This window comes from Mixophyes fleayi, chromosome 7, assembly GCF_038048845.1.
Source record: "Mixophyes fleayi isolate aMixFle1 chromosome 7, aMixFle1.hap1, whole genome shotgun sequence".
Taxonomy (NCBI): domain Eukaryota; kingdom Metazoa; phylum Chordata; class Amphibia; order Anura; family Limnodynastidae; genus Mixophyes; species Mixophyes fleayi.
The window spans coordinates 8,336,563-8,360,877 of NC_134408.1; the positions used below are offsets into that span (position 1 = coordinate 8,336,563).

At 47.8% G+C, this 24,315-nt stretch overlaps 1 protein-coding gene across 1 annotated transcript in view; it reads right to left on the bottom strand.

The window, feature by feature from the left end:
* Nucleotides 1-1,430: 1,430 nt before the first annotated feature.
* The window catches only part of LOC142097235 (serine/threonine-protein kinase NLK2), a 25,625-nt gene continuing 2,740 nt past the window's right edge, over nt 1,431-24,315 (bottom strand). The window contains exons 3-11 of the mRNA XM_075178903.1: nt 9,527-9,582; nt 8,600-8,706; nt 8,412-8,497; nt 7,966-8,175; nt 4,659-4,760; nt 4,496-4,582; nt 4,049-4,247; nt 3,857-3,950; nt 1,431-3,177 (exon numbers count right to left, since the gene is read on the bottom strand). Coding sequence (XP_075035004.1) covers nt 3,129-3,177; nt 3,857-3,950; nt 4,049-4,247; nt 4,496-4,582; nt 4,659-4,760; nt 7,966-8,175; nt 8,412-8,497; nt 8,600-8,706; nt 9,527-9,582 — 990 coding nt within the window. The 3' untranslated portion in view covers nt 1,431-3,128. The remainder of the gene's footprint in view (nt 3,178-3,856; nt 3,951-4,048; nt 4,248-4,495; nt 4,583-4,658; nt 4,761-7,965; nt 8,176-8,411; nt 8,498-8,599; nt 8,707-9,526; nt 9,583-24,315) is intronic.

Below are 24,315 nucleotides of genomic sequence, written 5' to 3' on the forward strand. Positions count from 1 at the left end.
GATTTCTCTTATACTACAGTCCACCAATCACTCCACTTCTGGGAAACTCCTTTAAGTCAGTATACGCTACTCGACCCTCGGTCGGCCCGCAGCCCAGTCTGTCCCCACCACTAGGGGCTCCAGCGAACACCTGGCCTTCTGAGTAGTTCCCGAGTTTCACTGTACTGACTTGGGAGTTCCTAACACCAGCGCACCAGAATACAGGGAGCTATCAGCGGAGATTCAGACAACAAACCAATCACAGCTTCCACCAGAGCAGTCACGTGAGCACCGATGCCTGACGTCCCACTAGACATCAGCTGGACGGCTGCAGATTAAACGGCTCAACGCTTGTGCGCTTTTATGTCCACTGTGTGTACTGGGGAGCTGTGCAATGTGCATCAATCGTTGTATCATCTCATCCTCTTCAGGTTGTTTCTCTTGAGGAATGACGTATCTCTACGGCAGTGGTTCGCAAAGTGGGTGTTGCGGGTCACAGGGGCGCAGCGGCCAGGAAAAGAAAAAAAAGAAAAAATAAACTTACCAATCTGGCGGCGCCCAGGACCCAGCATCATCCTCCTCGCTTCTCACTGAATATCGGACGTGATGTCATTGTGCCCGACGTTCAGTGACAAGCGGCAGGAGAGAGGAGGATACTGGGTCCCGGGCGCTGCTGGATTGGTAAAAGTTTGTTTTTTGTTTTTTTCTCTTCCTGGCTCACGGGATGCAGAGGCCACAGAGTGTGTGTGGAGATGAAGGAGGGCAGTATACTCTTTTTCCCTTGGATTTATGTGTATTTTTGCATACAACTAAATAAGTATTTCTGTCCTGACCCAAATACTTATTATGTTTTTTTTGACCCAACTACTTGGACTGCTCTGTAATTATTTTGGAGGGGTGCCTTGAAAAAATGATGGAGACTCTAAGGGTGCCGCAAACTGCAAAAGTTTGGGAACCACAGTCCTAGGACATTAATGCCCCATGATACAATTGCTTTTTTTTGATTAATTACTGAAAACTTTGATATATGTTTTGATATTACTGCAGCTCGATAAAGGTCTTAATGCAGGGTTTCCCAAACCCAGTCCTCAGGGAGCCCTAACAGTGCAGGTTTTCCATATCTCCCTGTTGGAGCTCAGCGGCATTCATTAATGACCCACTGTAACAGATCCATAGCTGGTAGAATTATTCTGCTGGTCATCTGGAAAACCTGCACTGGTAGATGGCACTGAGGACTGGGTTTGGGAAACGCTTTAGTCTGGTGGGACAGAGAGCTGCATGTAAGACCGGAAAAGACTTAGCCACTACTAGAATAAGACAGAGAGCCTCCGTGGGCACAAGGCTACAATATAGGAGCAGTAACACCAAACCGAGCCAGGAGGAACTACACACGGGGGCCACACACAGTCTGATCAGAGCCGTAGGACAAAGACCACACAACGCGGGAGCCGTAAAAGGCAGGACAGAGTTTATTTAAGCTGCTGGATCCAACCAACAATCGTTAAATAAAACCTGAAGACGCTAAATTCAAGTTTTCAGGGATTCTGGGTGTTTTCACATTTAGGAAATAATAAAAACAAAAAAAGGAAAAAAAAACAAAAACAAAACAAAAAAAAACCAAAACACAATATTTTAACAATCATAATAATAAAAACAAACACTTACTGGAAGAGGTAGATTATTGAATGGGTTTCAAACCATAGGAACAGTGATACAAGTCATTCGCCCTAACACACAACGTGATACACACCTGTACACAAGTTATAAGTTAAAAATTAAGAATTGGTGAGAAAGGGAGAGAAACAGTCAAATGTAGTACCCCTTCAACCTGCCTGCACCCAGCCAGAGGCTATTGCAGCTGCCTCCAGCAGTGCTTGGGTTAACAATTGCATTATACTAGGGGGAATTCACCCGCTGCAATGCAACCCAGCAACCACCAGAGGTCAGCAAAACTGCTACAGATGAAGCTGACCGCAGCTGACTTAACGGGTTCATTACACAATGTCACAACCGGTCAGAGGCTGAAACTATTGTTCTTCAATGAGGGGGAAAAAAAAAATTAAATTAAAAGACTAGCAAGTGATTGGCAAGCCAATATGATCCAAATGCTACAGTAAGTGCTGCTCCATCTGTGTGACCACGACACTGAATTCATTTCCCTTGCAGAACATGTAATGTCCACAAGATGTCACTGTAACTCACTCCGCAGTGTAACAGACGGGCTGGGGGGAGTCACTTGTCCCAAAAAGTCCGCCACTGCTTCTATGACACCAATATCTCCCAGTGTGCACTGTTTTAAACTTTCAAGAGTTGCAGGATATTTAAAGCATACGCCCATTGCCCACACACAGTGAATGAGGCCATTTTGAGTTCCTGAACCAAACAAAACAAAAAAATTTTTAATGCGTGCAGCCTATCACTTTACAAGGAACCAGTGACATCACCAAGTCATGTGCCTCAGTGACGTCACTGGTAACCAAGCAACTGATGGGCAACATTCTAAAAGGAGCATTATTGGTTCAGTCCACAAGATGGCTGCCTCCACAGTGTCAGTGACAGGAGCACCTTGAAGCAGCAGGGTTTGCTGTCCTCTCCTTTAATCAGCAGAAAGATTTGAAAACACGACATATTTTAGGTGAGGGTTGAGCAGGGGGTGTGCTGGATGTTCACATTCCGGAAAGGGGGGCGACGTTTCTGCTGCCGATACCAAAATCCTTTGATAAAATGCGAATAATTGCACACACTCCCTGTTAGGGATCGGCCCCAACACTGGAGGGGGCTCCCCAAGGCAGTGATGGGGAGGAGGAGCTGGACAAGGCAGAGGGTTCTCTGTATAGAAAATATTTACAGCGTCCTTTATCCGTAAAGAGGTCCCTCAGCCAATCACTGCCGCCCCCCCATTGGGGGGAGGTATGGAACCGCACAGGATTCTGGGAAAAGGGAAAGTCCTTAATAAGAGGATTATGAAGAGGAGGTGGGGGATGGGGATGGGAGATAGACATTAGGGAAACTAGCAAGAGAAGAGAGTACACAGAACGTCATGTACAGCAGTAGACCGTGAGTTGGATACTTCATGCTGTGACCTGGGAACAGCCGGAGAAGATTCTCAGACCACGTCCTCAATTTCCAGAGCTTCGGAAAGAGTCTGCTCATCTTTCCTCTTTCTTGGAAACCTTTGAGGAATGCCAGGCGGTGGACCTAACCGGGAGAGACACACCAGTCAGAAACACGGGCAATCGGTGGAAGGAGGTTCAGAGAGATGGTGGAGGCAGATGAAACGGTAAAACAAACCTGCTGTGGCTAACGTCATGGTCTAAATCGGGAAAACAAAATGTGATACAAGGCTAGGGAGACCACGTAGAAGGTGGTCTAGGTGCAGTGGGTGGGAGGAGGACGCATGGTTAGATAGGCTTCTAAAGTATCCTGAAAACAATGGTCAACGTAATGTTGACCAGGGCCAGGACCAACAGGAAAGAAGAATGGAGGACGATACTTTTGGTTAGTAAGCTTAGATGGTGGTACCATGAAATATCTAGAGAACTAGTCATACAATTAATATTTAGAGGTGTTATGGAGTAAAGGGGCAGGATACTGGGCAAGAGTCAATGGTGTCGGAGGTGGAGAACATGATTGTAAGTTGGATGGGAGATGGAGGAATAGATTTAAAGTACAGAGACAGTACCTTCCCCAGAGGGCCCGATGGACACAGTGGTTAATACATGTGCCCAACTTCAACAACATCACTGCTTGATACCCACAGACCACCAAGGGGTGGGACAGTCACTATGGTCATGGGGGGAGGCAATGTACTTTGAAGAGAGCAAGTCCTTCGACACATGGAGAAGGAAGTACGAGATAGACACTCATGGTCAGTTACCTGATGAAGGTTTTGAACGCGGCAGAGTGCGGGTTGATACACAGAGGGGGGCGCTTGCCCTGTTGTTGTTCTGTGATGAAGCGATGAACGAGCTCTGTGAAAAGAGAAGAGATGTTGATAGGACATGGTATACAATAAATGGAGACCCTTCCCCCCCAAAACCTCACAGCAGACCCCAGTTAGGACTCGGACCTTTAACTTGCCAGACAGAAGTGAGGCTTTTCTCATACGAGTCATCAAAACGGTCGCTGGCCGTGGGTTCGAAATCCGCAGTATAGACACGGCCAGAGGACACGGAGTAGCAGCAGTGACACATACACGTGTGGTAACGGAGGCGGCCTTCCTCTAGATACGGGTGGGCCAGGGCGTCCTTAGCAGAGATCCTCTTCAGCTGGAAGACAAAGCCGAAAATAAACCCTGCAACTATACAAAAGCCACAATGGTGATTGTATGAAAGGAGCCAAGGCCTAGAGGCCGAGGACATAGAGGAGCCAGGCCCGCCCCCCAGGGGCTAGGAACACAGAGCGAGGAGGCACCAGGCCCGCCCCCCAGGGGCAGAGAACACAGAATAGGGAGGGTCAAGGCCCCGGACACAGCGCGAGCTTCACGAACACTCAACAGACAAACAAAATAACTCACTGGATCAAACAGCAGCATCCGGCACAGGAGGTGAACAGCCTCGTGTGTGGCCTCCCCAGACAGCATATACAGGACAGAGAGGGACGGCTGCAAAGAGAGGGAGACAAAATTAGTAAAACAGACGACAGCCGCAGTCAAACACTGTAGTGTTATCAATAATTACCGGCTTGTGGGGGCCACGCATAATGTGAGCTCTCGCTCCCTCGCAGGCAGAGCGCATGGCAGTAAGAGGGGGGGTCCCCAAAAGGTCTGTGATCAAGTCCAGCTGCAATATAGGAGAAGGTTATCGTGATTATGGCAGGCCCCAAGGCAGTGAACGGCATTATGGGGGATTAACAACCAACAGAACCAAATTTTAGACTCCAAGACAAAACAAACGACTACACCTGAGAGAGAGAATGAAGAAGCCGGGCATCAGTAATGCAAAAACCCTCCATATAGGATCAAGATGGCAGGATAGCGGCATTTAGATACAACACCCTTTTATACTGTAAGGTTGGGGGTCTACAAGGCAAGACAGCACAGTAATGTCAGTCAGATAGTGGTATAATAAGTAGTGCCCCCAGGTCAGTGCCCACGGGCAGTAGGTACCTGCTGGATGGGGACGGGCACAGATAGTGGTATAATAAGTAGTGCCCCCAGGTCAGTGCCGAGGAGCAGTATGTACCTGCTGGATGGGGATGGATAGTGGTATAATACGTAGTGCCCTAGGTCAGTGCCCAGGGGCAGTATGTACCTGCTGGATGGGGATGGATAGTGGTATAATACGTAGTGCCCAGGGGCAGTATGTACCTGCTGGATGGGGACAGATAGTGGTATAAGTAGTGCCCCGAGGTCATTGCCCAGGGGCAGTATGTACCTGCTGGATGGGGACAGATAGTGGTATAAGTAGTGCCCTAGGTCAGTGCCCAGGGGCAGTATGTACCTGCTGGATGGGGACGGGCACAGATAGTGGTATAATAAATAGTGCCCCCAGGTCAGTGCCCAGGGGCAGTATGTACCTGCTGGATGGGCAAAGATAGTGGTATAAGTAGTGCCCTAGGTCAGTGCCCAGGGGCAGTATGTACCTGCTGGATGGGGACGGGCACAGATAGTGGTATAATAAATAGTGCCCCCAGGTCAGTGCCCAGGGGCAGTATGTACCTGCTGGATGGGGACGGGCACAGATAGTGGTATAAGTAGTGCCCCCAGGTCAGTGCCCAGGGGCAGTATGTACCTGCTGGATGGGGACAGATAGTGGTATAAGTAGTGCCCCGAGGTCATTGCCCAGGGGCAGTATGTACCTGCTGGATGGGCAAAGATAGTGGTATAAGTAGTGCCCTAGGTCAGTGCCCAGGGGCAGTATGTACCTGCTGGATGGGGACGGGCACAGATAGTGGTATAATAAATAGTGCCCCCAGGTCAGTGCCCAGGGGCAGTATGTACCTGCTGGATGGGGACGGGCACAGATAGTGGTATAAGTAGTGCCCCCAGGTCAGTGCCCAGGGGCAGTATGTACCTGCTGGATGGGGACGGATAGTGGTATAATAAGTAGTGCCCAGGGGCAGTATGTACCTGCTGGATGGGGACGGGCACAGATAGTGGTAAAATAAGTAGTGCCCCCAGGTCAGTGCCCAGGGGCAGTATGTACCTGCTGGATGGGGCACAGATAGTGGTATAATAAGTAGTGCCCCCAGGTCAGTGCCCAGGGGCAGTATGTACCTGCTGGATGGGGACGGGCACAGAGAGTGGTATAATATGTAGTGCCCCTAGGTCAGTGCCCAGGGGCAGTATGTACCTGCTGGATGGGGCACAGATAGTGGTATAATAAGTAGTGCCCAGGGGCAGTATGTACCTGCTGGATGGGGACGGGCACAGAGAGTGGTATAATATGTAGTGCGCCCAGGTCAGTGCTCAGGGGCAGTATGTACCTGCTGGATGGGGACGGGCACAGAGAGTGGTATAATATGTAGTGCGCCCAGGTCAGTGCCCAGGGGCAGTATGTACCTGCTGGATGGGGACGGGCACAGAGAGTGGTATAATAAGTAGTGCCCAGGGGCAGTATGTACCTGCTGGATGGGGACGGGCACAGAGAGTGGTATAATATGTAGTGCGCCCAGGTCAGTGCTCAGGGGCAGTATGTACCTGCTGGATGGGGACGGGCACAGAGAGTGGTATAATAAGTAGTGCCCAGGGGCAGTATGTACCTGCTGGATGGGGACGGGCACAGAGAGTGGTATAATAAGTAGTGCCCAGGGGCAGTATGTACCTGCTGGATGGGGACGGGCACAGAGAGTGGTATAATATGTAGTGCGCCCAGGTCAGTGCTCAGGGGCAGTATGTACCTGCTGGATGGGGACGGGCACAGAGAGTGGTATAATATGTAGTGCGCCCAGGTCAGTGCCCAGGGGCAGTATGTACCTGCTGGATGGGGACGGGCACAGAGAGTGGTATAATAAGTAGTGCCCAGGGGCAGTATGTACCTGCTGGATGGGGACGGGCACAGAGAGTGGTATAATATGTAGTGCGCCCAGGTCAGTGCTCAGGGGCAGTATGTACCTGCTGGATGGGGACGGGCACAGAGAGTGGTATAATAAGTAGTGCCCAGGGGCAGTATGTACCTGCTGGATGGGGACGGGCACAGAGAGTGGTATAATAAGTAGTGCCCAGGGGCAGTATGTACCTGCTGGATGGGGACGGGCACAGAGAGTGGTATAATAAGTAGTGCCCAGGGGCAGTATGTACCTGCTGGATGGGGACGGGCACAGAGAGTGGTATAATATGTAGTGCGCCCAGGTCAGTGCTCAGGGGCAGTATGTACCTGCTGGATGGGGACGGGCACAGAGAGTGGTATAATATGTAGTGCGCCCAGGTCAGTGCCCAGGGGCAGTATGTACCTGCTGGATGGGGACGGGCACAGAGAGTGGTATAATAAGTAGTGCCCAGGGGCAGTATGTACCTGCTGGATGGGGACGGGCACAGAGAGTGGTATAATAAGTAGTGCCCAGGGGCAGTATGTACCTGCTGGATGGGGACGGGCACAGAGAGTGGTATAATAAGTAGTGCGCCCAGGTCAGTGCCCAGGGGCAGTATGTACCTGCTGGATGGGGACGGGCACAGAGAGTGGTATAATATGTAGCGCCCAGGTCAGTGCCCAGGGGCAGTATGTACCTGCTGGATGGGGATGGATAGTGGTATAATACGTAGTGCCCAGGGGCAGTATGTACCTGCTGGATGGGGATGGGGCACAGATAGTGGTATAAGTAGTGCCCCCAGGTCAGTGCCCAGGGGCAGTATGTACCTGCTGGATGGGGCACAGATAGTGGTATAATAAGTAGTGCCCAGGGGCAGTATGTACCTGCTGGATGGGGCACAGATAGTGGTATAATAAGTAGTGCCCAGGGGCAGTATGTACCTGCTGGATGGGGACGGGCACAGAGAGTGGTATAATAAGTAGTGCGCCCAGGTCAGTGCCCAGGGGCAGTATGTACCTGCTGGATGGGGCTCTGTGCCTGGAACAGAATTCTCCTCCCGAGAAGCTCGGCAAAGATGCAGCCCACAGACCAGATGTCGATGGCATTCTGGTAGTGCCGGCTGCCCATCAGGATCTCCGGAGCCCGGTAATACTGAGTCACCACTTCCTGCGTCATGTGCTGGGACTCGTCCAACTCCTCCACCCGAGCCAGACCGAAGTCACAGATCTGATAGACAGAGCAGGGGGTGAGCGAAGGAGACCGTGCAGATGGAGCAGACTTTACTTCACATTCTACGGTACAACTACAACCCATCCGCTTCAACGGAAAGATGGGTAAACGACCTGATTGGAGAATACTAGAATAGAGGGGCGATGTAGGGACAGAGGAAGCAGAGGGTAGGATCTGGGGGCAACAAGGGTAAGCAGTGGGGGAGGGCAGTGGACGTAGGCCGGGCATCGCACCTTGAGCACACAGTTACTGTTCACCAGTAAGTTTCCTGGTTTGATATCTCGGTGCAGGATCCCAGCAGAGTGGAGATACTTCAGCCCTGCAAGGGGAAAAAAAAAAAAAAAAAAAAAGAAAAAAGGTTTATCTCCAGGTATCAGGTCATCGCCATCTCTCCTGGTGACAAACCAGCTCTTGAGCTCACCTCGTAAGATCTGGTAGAGGAAGACCTTGATGTGATCAGCACTGAGAGGCTGCGGTGACACAATGACTTTGTGTAGATCGGTCTGCATGAGCTCCGTGATCACGTATCTGTCACAGGTGGGAGTCAAGGATCTTAATGTGTAGAAATGGACTGTCCAATGAGCCACTGGTCTACATTCTGGGGCAGGCAGAGTGACCAATCCACTGGTTGATCCACATAGTGACCAATCCACTGGTTGATCCACATAGTGACCAATCCACTGGTTGATCCACATAGTGACCAATCCACTGGTTGATCCACATAGTGACCAATCCACTGGTTGATCCACATAGTGACCAATCCACTGGTTGATCCACATAGTGACCAATCCACGGGTTGATCCACATAGTGACCAATCCACTGGTTGATCCACATAGTGACCAATCCACTGGTTGATCCACATAGTGACCAATCCACTGGTTGATCCACATAGTGACCAATCCACTGGTTGATCCACATAGTGACCAATCCACTGGTTGATCCACATAGTGACCAATCCACTGGTGATCCCAAGAGGCCATATTTTCATTATCTGAGAATGATGGAGCACGTTGATCAATCAGTGGATGAGTCCATCTGTACCGATCACACCATACAAAGATGTTACATCCATTAACTAACTATACTTGTCAATACATCTCAGAGCGGTCATTTGCTGAGCCACACCTCATGTGTCAGGTACAGCAGTAACAGGACTAAAACTGGCCACACATAGAATGAGCAAAGTGTGAATGGATGACAGATTAACAGCGTTCCCGACATCCAATCACTACACATACAGATATATAGCTATAACGACAAGCCAGCACCCTAAGCCACACACTACACAAACACAGACAATCTGGAAGCTCCGTATTTAGGCTTTGCGGCCCGGCTGGACAAGGATACATCTCCTCAAAGCAATCGATCTGCGGCGGCTGCAGGATGTCGAGCGCCGACAGCACCTAGGACACAGCAGATTGGTTTATAGCGACCAGTCGGTAATCACACACGTCCTTCCCAGTGTCACACAGACACATTAACATACGCTGCCAAATACGTCAGCCTTCAACACAAGTCTTACAGGCAACAATAGCTCCTCACACCAGTTCCCCCCTTTCATACACAAAGTGTTGGCTTCACATACAGATGCCAGTCTCGGCCATTAATATAGAGAGCTCACGATGTGCCAACCTGCCAGAATAGATTGTCCTGTTTCTGTTCCGTCGGGAACGTCCCCAGAGGGATTGCTGAGACATTCTCTGATAATATGTCCTATTGTTGGTGTGTGTGAGGGACACTGTGTCTGTATAATTATAGGTGGTCGTTGGGTTATATGCTGGACACTGAGACTACACAATACACATAGGAGTGGATCCTTATAATACACAGGACACAGACTGTATCTCGACAAGGGAACTGTCACATGGTCAAATGAAAACAAAGCAGTAACAAGTAGAGCAAGTCCTAAATGTCAGCGATGCACGCCATCCACTTCACATCAGTAACCCTATGCCATACACGGGAAGTACCAGCCACGGACATCCAACCAGGAGACGCCATTCCCAGACACAAGAGGGCGCCGGTGGCACTCATGGAAAGCACGCTGTGACATCATATCCAAGGCAAAACACAAACCCCCGACAACAGCGTGCTCAACACGTCATACACATAGAGACAATCATAGCATGTTACACCTGGAGGGGCACCTTAGCTAGTGGTGAAGGCCCATATCGGTCATCAAACCCCATACCACTACTATTAATCTCCTGGCGTTCACACATCAAATATTCCTCATACAATGTAATATACACACACACCATCCTACAGGCTGCCCATTCCTCATACAGTGTAATATACACACACACCATCCTACAGGCAGCCCATTCCTCATACAGTGTAATATACACACACACCATCCTACAGGCTGCCCATTCCTCATACAGTGTAATATACACACACACCATCCTACAGGCTGCCCATTCCTCATACAGTGTAATATACACACACACCATCCTACAGGCAGCCCATTCCTCATACAGTGTAATATACACACACACCATCCTACAGGCTGCCCATTCCTCATACAATGTAATATACACACACACACCATCCTACAGGCTGCCCATTCCTCAAACAGTGTAATATACACACACACCATCCTACAGGCTGCCCATTCCTCATACAGTGTAATATACACACACACCATCCTAGAGGCTGCCCATTCCTCATACAGTGTAATATACACACACACCATCCTACAGGCAGCCCATTCCTCATACAGTGTAATATACACACACACCATCCTACAGGCAGCCCATTCCTCATACAGTGTAATATACACACACACCATCCTACAGGCTGCCCATTCCTCATACAGTGTAATATATACACACACACACACACACACACACACACACACACCATCCTACAGGCTGCCCATTCCTCATACAGTGTAATATACACACACACACCATCCTACAGGCTGCCCATTCCTCATACAGTGTAATATACACACACACCATCCTACAGGCAGCCCATTCCTCATACAGTGTAATATACACACACACCATCCTACAGGCTGCCCATTCCTCATACAGTGTAATATACACACACACACACCATCCTACAGGCAGCCCATTCCTCATACAGTGTAATATACACACACACCATCCTACAGCCAGCCCATTCCTCATACAGTGTAATATACACACACACACCATCCTACAGGCTGCCCATTCCTCACACAGTGTAATATACACACACACACCATCCTACAGGCAGCCCATTCCTCATACAGTGTAATATACACACACACCATCCTACAGGCAGCCCATTCCTCATACAGTGTAATATACACACACACCATCCTAGAGGCTGCCCATTCCTCATACAGTGTAATATACACACACACACCATCCTACAGGCTGCCCATTCCTCATACAGTGTAATATACACACACACACACCATCCTACAGGCAGCCCATTCCTCATACAGTGTAATATACACACACACACACACCATCCTACAGGCAGCCCATTCCTCATACAGTGTAATATACACACACACCATCCTACAGGCAGCCCATTCCTCATACAGTGTAATATACACACACACCATCCTACAGGCTGCCCATTCCTCATACAGTGTAATATACACACACACACACACCATCCTACAGGCAGCCCATTCCTCATACAGTGTAATATACACACACACCATCCTACAGGCAGCCCATTCCTCATACAGTGTAATATACACACACACCATCCTACAGGCTGCCCATTCCTCATACAGTGTAATATACACACACACCATCCTACAGGCAGCCCATTCCTCATACAGTGTAATATACACACACACCATCCTACAGGCAGCCCATTCCTCATACAGTGTAATATACACACACACCATCCTACAGGCAGCCCATTCCTCATACAGTGTAATATACACACACACCATCCTACAGGCTGCCCATTCCTCATACAGTGTAATATACACACACACCATCCTACAGGCAGCCCATTCCTCATACAGTGTAATATACACACACACCATCCTACAGGCAGCCCATTCCTCATACAGTGTAATATACACACACACCATCCTACAGGCAGCCCATTCCTCACACAGTGTAATATACACACACACCATCCTACAGGCTGCCCATTCCTCATACAGTGTAATATACACACACACCATCCTACAGGCTGCCCATTCCTCATACAGTGTAATATACACACACACACCATCCTACAGGCAGCCCATTCCTCATACAGTGTAATATACACACACACCATCCTACAGACAGCCCATTCCTCATACAGTGTAATACACACACACCATCCTACAGGCAGCCCATTCCTCATACAGTGTAATATACACACACACCATCCTACAGGCTGCCCATTCCTCATACAGTGTAATATACACACACACCATCCTACAGGCAGCCCATTCCTCATACAGTGTAATATACACACACACCATCCTACAGGCTGCCCATTCCTCATACAGTGTAATATACACACACACCATCCTACAGGCAGCCCATTCCTCATACAGTGTAATATACACACACACCATCCTACAGACAGCCCATTCCTCATACAGTGTAATACACACACACACCATCCTACAGGCAGCCCATTCCTCATACAGTGTAATATACACACACACCATCCTACAGGCAGCCCATTCCTCACACAGTGTAATACACACACACACCATCCTACAGGCAGCCCATTCCTCACACAGTGTAATATACACACACACCATCCTACAGGCAGCCCATTCCTCATACAGTGTAATATATACACACACACCATCCTACAGGCTGCCCATTCCTCATACAGTGTAATATACACACACACACCATCCTACAGGCAGCCCATTCCTCATACAGTGTAATATACACACACACCATCCTACAGACAGCCCATTCCTCACACAGTGTAATATACACACACACCATCCTACAGGCTGCCCATTCCTCATACAGTGTAATATACACACACACCATCCTACAGGCTGCCCATTCCTCATACAGTGTAATATACACACACACCATCCTACAGGCTGCCCATTCCTCATACAGTGTAATATACACACACACCATCCTACAGGCTGCCCATTCCTCATACAGTGTAATATACACACACACCATCCTACAGGCAGCCCATTCCTCACACAGTGTAATATACACACACACCATCCTACAGGCTGCCCATTCCTCATACAGTGTAATATACACACACACACACACCATCCTACAGGCAGCCCATTCCTCATACAGTGTAATATACACACACACCATCCTACAGACAGCCCATTCCTAATACAGTGTAATATACACACACACCATCCTACAGGCTGCCCATTCCTCATACAGTGTAATATACACACACACACCATCCTACAGACAGCCCATTCCTCATACAGTGTAATATACACACACACCATCCTACAGGCAGCCCATTCCTCACACAGTGTAATATACACACACACCATCCTACAGGCAGCCCATTCCTCATACAGTGTAATATACACACACACCATCCTACAGGCAGCCCATTCCTCATACAGTGTAATATACACACACACCATCCTACAGACAGCCCATTCCTCATACAGTGTAATATACACACACACACACACCATCCTACAGGCAGCCCATTCCTCATACAGTGTAATATACACACACACCATCCTACAGGCTGCCCATTCCTCATACAGTGTAATATACACACACACACCATCCTACAGGCTGCCCATTCCTCATACAGTGTAATATACACACACACCATCCTACAGGCTGCCCATTCCTCATACAGTGTAATATACACACACACACACACACCATCCTACAGGCAGCCCATTCCTCATACAGTGTAATATACACACACACCATCCTACAGACAGCCCATTCCTCATACAGTGTAATATACACACACACCATCCTACAGGCTGCCCATTCCTCATACAGTGTAATATACACACACACACCATCCTACAGACAGCCCATTCCTCATACAGTGTAATATACACACACACCATCCTACAGGCAGCCCATTCCTCACACAGTGTAATATACACACACACCATCCTACAGGCAGCCCATTCCTCATACAGTGTAATATACACACACACTATCCTACAGGCTGCCCATTCCTCATACAGTGTAATATACACACACACACCATCCTACAGGCAGCCCATTCCTCATACAGTGTAATATACACACACACCATCCTACAGGCTGCCCATTCCTCATACAGTGTAATATACACACACACCATCCTACAGGCAGCCCATTCCTCATACAGTGTAATATACACACACACCATCCTACAGGCAGCCCATTCCTCATACAGTGTAATACACACACACACCATCCTACAGGCAGCCCATTCCTCATACAGTGTAATATACACACACACCATCCTACAGGCAGCCCATTCCTCACACAGTGTAATACACACACACACCATCCTACAGGCAGCCCATTCCTCACACAGTGTAATATACACACACACCATCCTACAGGCAGCCCATTCCTCATACAGTGTAATATATACACACACCATCCTACAGGCTGCCCATTCCTCATACAGTGTAATATACACACACACCATCCTACAGGCAGCCCATTCCTCATACAGTGTAATATACACACACACCATCCTACAGACAGCCCATTCCTCACACAGTGTAATATACACACACACCATCCTACAGGCTGCCCATTCCTCATACAGTGTAATATACACACACACCATCCTACAGGCTGCCCATTCCTCATACAGTGTAATATACACACACACCATCCTACAGGCTGCCCATTCCTCATACAGTGTAATATACACACACACCATCCTACAGGCAGCCCATTCCTCACACAGTGTAATATACACACACACCATCCTACAGGCTGCCCATTCCTCATACAGTGTAATATACACACACACACCATCCTACAGACAGCCCATTCCTCATACAGTGTAATATACACACACACCATCCTACAGGCAGCCCATTCCTCACACAGTGTAATATACACACACACCATCCTACAGGCAGCCCATTCCTCATACAGTGTAATATACACACACACCATCCTACAGGCTGCCCATTCCTCATACAGTGTAATATACACACACACACCATCCTACAGGCAGCCCATTCCTCATACAGTGTAATATACACACACACCATCCTACAGGCTGCCCATTCCTCATACAGTGTAATATACACACACACCATCCTACAGGCAGCCCATTCCTCATACAGTGTAATATACACACACACCATCCTACAGACAGCCCATTCCTCATACAGTGTAATACACACACACACACCATCCTACAGGCAGCCCATTCCTCATACAGTGTAATATACACACACACCATCCTACAGGCAGCCCATTCCTCACACAGTGTAATACACACACACACCATCCTACAGGCAGCCCATTCCTCACACAGTGTAATATACACACACACCATCCTACAGACAGCCCATTCCTCACACAGTGTAATATACACACACACCATCCTACAGGCTGCCCATTCCTCACACAGTGTAATATACACACACACCATCCTACAGGCTGCCCATTCCTCATACAGTGTAATATACACACACACCATCCTACAGGCTGCCCATTCCTCATACAGTGTAATATACACACACACCATCCTACAGGCTGCCCATTCCTCATACAGTGTAATATACACACACACCATCCTACAGGCAGCCCATTCCTCACACAGTGTAATATACACACACACCATCCTACAGGCAGCCCATTCCTCATACAGTGTAATATACACACACACCATCCTACAGGCAGCCCATTCCTCACACAGTGTAATATACACACACACACCATCCTACAGGCAGCCCATTCCTCACACAGTGTAATATACACACACACCATCCTACAGGCAGCCCATTCCTCATACAGTGTAATATACACACACACCATCCTACAGGCAGCCCATTCCTCACACAGTGTAATATACACACACACACCATCCTACAGGCTGCCCATTCCTCATACAGTGTAATATACACACACACACCATCCTACAGGCAGCCCATTCCTCATACAGTGTAATATACACACACACCATCCTACAGACAGCCCATTCCTCATACAGTGTAATATACACACACACACCATCCTACAGGCTGCCCATTCCTCACACAGTGTAATATACACACACACACCATCCTACAGGCTGCCCATTCCTCATACAGTGTAATATACACACACACACCATCCTACAGGCAGCCCATTCCTCACACAGTGTAATATACACACACACACCATCCTACAGGCTGCCCATTCCTCATACAGTGTAATATACACACACACACCATCCTACAGGCAGCCCATTCCTCACACAGTGTAATATACACACACACACCATCCTACAGGCAGCCCATTCCTCACACAGTGTAATATACACACACACCATCCTACAGGCTGCCCATTCCTCATACAGTGTAATATACACACACACACACCATCCTACAGGCTGCCCATTCCTCATACAGTGTAATATACACACACACACCATCCTACAGGCTGCCCATTCCTCATACAGTGTAATATACACACACACCATCCTACAGGCTGCCCATTCCTCATACAGTGTAATATACACACACACACACACCATCCTACAGGCTGCCCATTCCTCATACAGTGTAATATACACACACACCATCCTACAGGCAGCCCATTCCTCATACAGTGTAATATACACACACACCATCCTACAGGCTGCCCATTCCTCATACAGTGTAATATACACACACACCATCCTACAGGCAGCCCATTCCTCATACAGTGTAATATACACACACACCATCCTACAGGCTGCCCATTCCTCATACAGTGTAATATACACACACACACCATCCTACAGGCTGCCCATTCCTCACACAGTGTAATATACACACACACCATCCTACAGGCTGCCCATTCCTCATACAGTGTAATATACACACACACCATCCTACAGGCTGCCCATTCCTCATACAGTGTAATATACACACACACCATCCTACAGACAGCCCATTCCTCATACAGTGTAATATACACACACACCATCCTACAGACAGCCCATTCCTCATACAGTGTAATATACACACACACACCATCCTACAGGCTGCCCATTCCTCACACAGTGTAATATACACACACACACCATCCTACAGGCTGCCCATTCCTCATACAGTGTAATATACACACACACACCATCCTACAGGCAGCCCATTCCTCACACAGTGTAATATACACACACACACCATCCTACAGGCTGCCCATTCCTCATACAGTGTAATATACACACACACACCATCCTACAGGCAGCCCATTCCTCACACAGTGTAATATACACACACACACCATCCTACAGGCAGCCCATTCCTCACACAGTGTAATATACACACACACCATCCTACAGGCTGCCCATTCCTCATACAGTGTAATATACACACACACACACCATCCTACAGGCTGCCCATTCCTCATACAGTGTAATATACACACACACACCATCCTACAGGCTGCCCATTCCTCATACAGTGTAATATACACACACACACACACCATCCTACAGGCTGCCCATTCCTCATACAGTGTAATATACACACACACCATCCTACAGGCAGCCCATTCCTCATACAGTGTAATATACACACACACCATCCTACAGGCTGCCCATTCCTCATACAGTGTAATATACACACACACCATCCTACAGGCAGCCCATTCCTCATACAGTGTAATATACACACACACCATCCTACAGGCTGCCCATTCCTCATACAGTGTAATATACACACACACACCATCCTACAGGCTGCCCATTCCTCACACAGTGTAATATACACACACACCATCCTACAGGCTGCCCATTCCTCATACAGTGTAATATACACACACACCATCCTACAGGCTGCCCATTCCTCATACAGTGTAATATACACACACACCATCCTACAGACAGCCCATTCCTCATACAGTGTAATATACACACACACCATCCTACAGACAGCCCATTCCTCATACAGTGTAATATACACACACACCATCCTACAGACAGCCCATTCCTCATACAGTGTAATATACACACACACACCATCCTACAGGCAGCCCATTCCTCATACAGTGTAATATACACACACACCATCCTACAGGCTGCCCATTCCTCATACAGTGTAATATACACACACACCATCCTACAGGCTGCCCATTCCTCATACAGTGTAATATACACACACACCATCCTACAGGCTGCCCATTCCTCATACAGTGTAATATACACACACACACACACCATCCTACAGGCAGCCCATTCCTCATACAGTGTAATACACACACACACCATCCTACAGGCAGCCCATTCCTCATACAGTGTAATATACACACACACCATCCTACAGACAGCCCATTCCTCATACAGTGTAATATACACACACACCATCCTACAGGCTGCCCATTCCTCATACAGTGTAATATACACACACACACCATCCTACAGACAGCCCAGTCCTCATACAGTGTAATATACACACACACCATCCTACAGGCAGCCCATTCCTCACACAGTGTAATATACACACACACCATCCTACAGGCAGCCCATTCCTCATACAGTGTAATATACACACACACCATCCTACAGGCTGCCCATTCCTCATACAGTGTAATATACACACACACACACCATCCTACAGGCAGCCCATTCCTCATACAGTGTAATATACACACACACCATCCTACAGGCTGCCCATTCCTCATACAGTGTAATATACACACACACCATCCTACAGGCAGCCCATTCCTCATACAGTGTAATATACACACACACCATCCTACAGACAGCCCATTCCTCATACAGTGTAATACACACACACACACCATCCTACAGGCAGCCCATTCCTCATACAGTGTAATATACACACACACCATCCTACAGGCTGCCCATTCCTCATACAGTGTAATACACACACACACCATCCTACAGGCAGCCCATTCCTCATACAGTGTAATATACACACACACCATCCTACAGACAGCCCATTCCTCATACAGTGTAATACACACACACACCATCCTACAGGCAGCCCATTCCTCATACAGTGTAATATACACACACACCATCCTACAGGCAGCCCATTCCTCACACAGTGTAATACACACACACACCATCCTACAGGCAGCCCATTCCTCACACAGTGTAATATACACACACACCATCCTACAGGCAGCCCATTCCTCATACAGTGTAATATACACACACACCATCCTACAGGCAGCCCATTCCTCACACAGTGTAATATACACACACACACCATCCTACAGGCAGCCCATTCCTCACACAGTGTAATATACACACACACCATCCTACAGGCAGCCCATTCCTCATACAGTGTAATATACACACACACCATCCTACAGGCAGCCCATTCCTCACACAGTGTAATATACACACACACACCATCCTACAGGCTGCCCATTCCTCATACAGTGTAATATACACACACACACCATCCTACAGGCAGCCCATTCCTCATACAGTGTAATATACACACACACCATCCTACAGACAGCCCATTCCTCATACAGTGTAATATACACACACACACCATCCTACAGGCTGCCCATTCCTCACACAGTGTAATATACACACACACACCATCCTACAGGCTGCCCATTCCTCATACAGTGTAATATACACACACACACCATCCTACAGGCAGCCCATTCCTCACACAGTGTAATATACACACACACACCATCCTACAGGCTGCCCATTCCTCATACAGTGTAATATACACACACACACCATCCTACAGGCAGCCCATTCCTCACACAGTGTAATATACACACACACACCATCCTACAGGCAGCCCATTCCTCACACAGTGTAATATACACACACACCATCCTACAGGCTGCCCATTCCTCATACAGTGTAATATACACACACACACCATCCTACAGGCTGCCCATTCCTCATACAGTGTAATATACACACACACACCATCCTACAGGCTGCCCATTCCTCATACAGTGTAATATACACACACACCATCCTACAGGCAGCCCATTCCTCATACAGTGTAATATACACACACACCATCCTACAGGCTGCCCATTCCTCATACAGTGTAATATACACACACACCATCCTACAGGCAGCCCATTCCTCATACAGTGTAATATACACACACACCATCCTACAGGCTGCCCATTCCTCATACAGTGTAATATACACACACACACCATCCTACAGGCTGCCCATTCCTCACACAGTGTAATATACACACACACCATCCTACAGGCTGCCCATTCCTCATACAGTGTAATATACACACACACCATCCTACAGGCTGCCCATTCCTCATACAGTGTAATATACACACACACCATCCTACAGACAGCCCATTCCTCATACAGTGTAATATACACACACACCATCCTACAGACAGCCCATTCCTCATACAGTGTAATATACACACACACCATCCTACAGACAGCCCATTCCTCATACAGTGTAATATACACACACACACCATCCTACAGGCAGCCCATTCCTCATACAGTGTAATATACACACACACCATCCTACAGGCTGCCCATTCCTCATACAGTGTAATATACACACACACCATCCTACAGGCTGCCCATTCCTCATACAGTGTAATATACACACACACCATCCTACAGGCTGCCCATTCCTCATACAGTGTAATATACACACACACCATCCTACAGGCTGCCCATTCCTCATACAGTGTAATATACACACACACCATCCTACAGACAGCCCATTCCTCATACAGTGTAATATACACACACACACACACACCATCCTACAGGCTGCCCATTCCTCATACAGTGTAATATACACACACACCATCCTACAGGCTGCCCATTCCTCATACAGTGTAATACACACACACCATCCTACAGGCTGCCCATTCCTCATACAGTGTAATATACACACACACCATCCTACAGACAGCCCATTCCTCATACAGTGTAACATACACACACACCATCCTACAGGCAGCCCATTCCTCATACAGTGTAATATACACACACACCATCCTACAGGCTGCCCATTCCTCATACAGTGTAATATACACACACACCATCCTACAGGCAGCCCATTCCTCATACAGTGTAATATACACACACACACCATCCTACAGACAGCCCATTCCTCATACAGTGTAACATACACACACACCATCCTACAGGCAGCCCATTCCTCATACAGTGTAATATACACACACACCATCCTACAGGCTGCCCATTCCTCATACAGTGTAATATACACACACACCATCCTACAGGCTGCCCATTCCTCATACAGTGTAATATACACACACACCATCCTACAGGCAGCCCATTCCTCATACAGTGTAATATACACACACACCATCCTACAGGCTGCCCATTCCTCATACAGTGTAATATACACACACACACCATCCTACAGGCTGCCCATTCCTCACACAGTGTAATATACACACACACCATCCTACAGGCTGCCCATTCCTCATACAGTGTAATATACACACACACCATCCTACAGGCTGCCCATTCCTCATACAGTGTAATATACACACACACCATCCTACAGACAGCCCATTCCTCATACAGTGTAATATACACACACACCATCCTACAGACAGCCCATTCCTCATACAGTGTAATATACACACACACCATCCTACAGACAGCCCATTCCTCATACAGTGTAATATACACACACACACCATCCTACAGGCAGCCCATTCCTCATACAGTGTAATATACACACACACCATCCTACAGGCTGCCCATTCCTCATACAGTGTAATATACACACACACCATCCTACAGGCTGCCCATTCCTCATACAGTGTAATACACACACACACCATCCTACAGGCTGCCCATTCCTCATACAGTGTAATATACACACACACCATCCTACAGACAGCCCATTCCTCATACAGTGTAATATACACACACACACACACCATCCTACAGGCTGCCCATTCCTCATACAGTGTAATATACACACACACCATCCTACAGGCTGCCCATTCCTCATACAGTGTAATACACACACACCATCCTACAGGCTGCCCATTCCTCATACAGTGTAATATACACACACACCATCCTACAGACAGCCCATTCCTCATACAGTGTAACATACACACACACCATCCTACAGGCAGCCCATTCCTCATACAGTGTAATATACACACACACCATCCTACAGGCTGCCCATTCCTCATACAGTGTAATATACACACACACCATCCTACAGGCAGCCCATTCCTCATACAGTGTAATATACACACACACACCATCCTACAGACAGCCCATTCCTCATACAGTGTAACATACACACACACCATCCTACAGGCAGCCCATTCCTCATACAGTGTAATATACACACACACCATCCTACAGGCTGCCCATTCCTCATACAGTGTAATATACACACACACCATCCTACAGGCAGCCCATTCCTCATACAGTGTAATATACACACACACCATCCTACAGGCTGCCCATTCCTCATACAGTGTAATACACACACACCATCCTACAGGCTGCCCATTCCTCATACAGTGTAATATACACACACACCATCCTACAGGCTGCCCATTCCTCATACAGTGTAATACACACACACACCATCCTACAGGCAGCCCATTCCTCATACAGTGTAATATACACACACACACACACCATCCTACAGGCAGCCCATTCCTCATACAGTGTAATATACACACACCATCCTACAGACAGCCCATTCCTCATACAGTGTAATATACACACACACCATCCTACAGGCAGCCCATTCCTCATACAGTGTAATATACACACACACCATCCTACAGGCTGCCCATTCCTCATACAGTGTAATATACACACACACCATCCTACAGGCAGCCCATTCCTCATACAGTGTAATATACACACACACACCATCCTACAGAAAGCCCATTCCTCATACAGTGTAATATACACACACACACCATCCTACAGGCAGCCACTCCTCATACAGTGTAATATACACACACACCATCCTACAGGCAGCCCATTCCTCATACAGTGTAATATACACACACACACACCATCCTACAGGCAGCCCATTCCTCATACAGTGTAATATACACACACACCATCCTACAGGCAGCCCATTCCTCATACAGTGTAATATACACACACACCATCCTACAGGCAGCCCATTCCTCATACAGTGTAATATACACACACACCATCCTACAGGCTGCCCATTCCTCATACAGTGTAATATACACACACACCATCCTACAGGCTGCCCATTCCTCATACAGTGTAATATACACACACACCATCCTACAGGCAGCCCATTCCTCATACAGTGTAATATACACACACACCATCCTACAGGCAGCCCATTCCTCATACAGTGTAATATACACACACACCATCCTACAGGCTGCCCATTCCTCATACAGTGTAATATACACACACACACCATCCTACAGGCTGCCCATTCCTCATACAGTGTAATATACACACACACACCATCCTACAGGCTGCCCATTCCTCATACAGTGTAATATACACACACACACCATCCTACAGGCTGCCCATTCCTCATACAGTGTAATATACACACACACCATCCTACAGGCAGCCCATTCCTCATACAGTGTAATATACACACACACCATCCTACAGGCAGCCCATTCCTCATACAGTGTAATATACACACACACCATCCTACAGGCTGCCCATTCCTCATACAGTGTAATATACACACACACACCATCCTACAGACTGCCCATTCCTCATACAGTGTAATATACACACACACACCATCCTACAGGCAGCCCATTCCTCATACAGTGTAATATACACACACACCATCCTACAGGCTGCCCATTCCTCATACAGTGTAATATACACACACACCATCCTACAGGCTGCCCATTCCTCATACAGTGTAATATACACACACACCATCCTACAGGCAGCCCATTCCTCATACAGTGTAATATACACACACACCATCCTACAGACAGCCCATTCCTCATACAGTGTAATATACACACACACCATCCTACAGGCAGCCCATTCCTCATACAGTGTAATATACACACACACCATCCTACAGGCAGC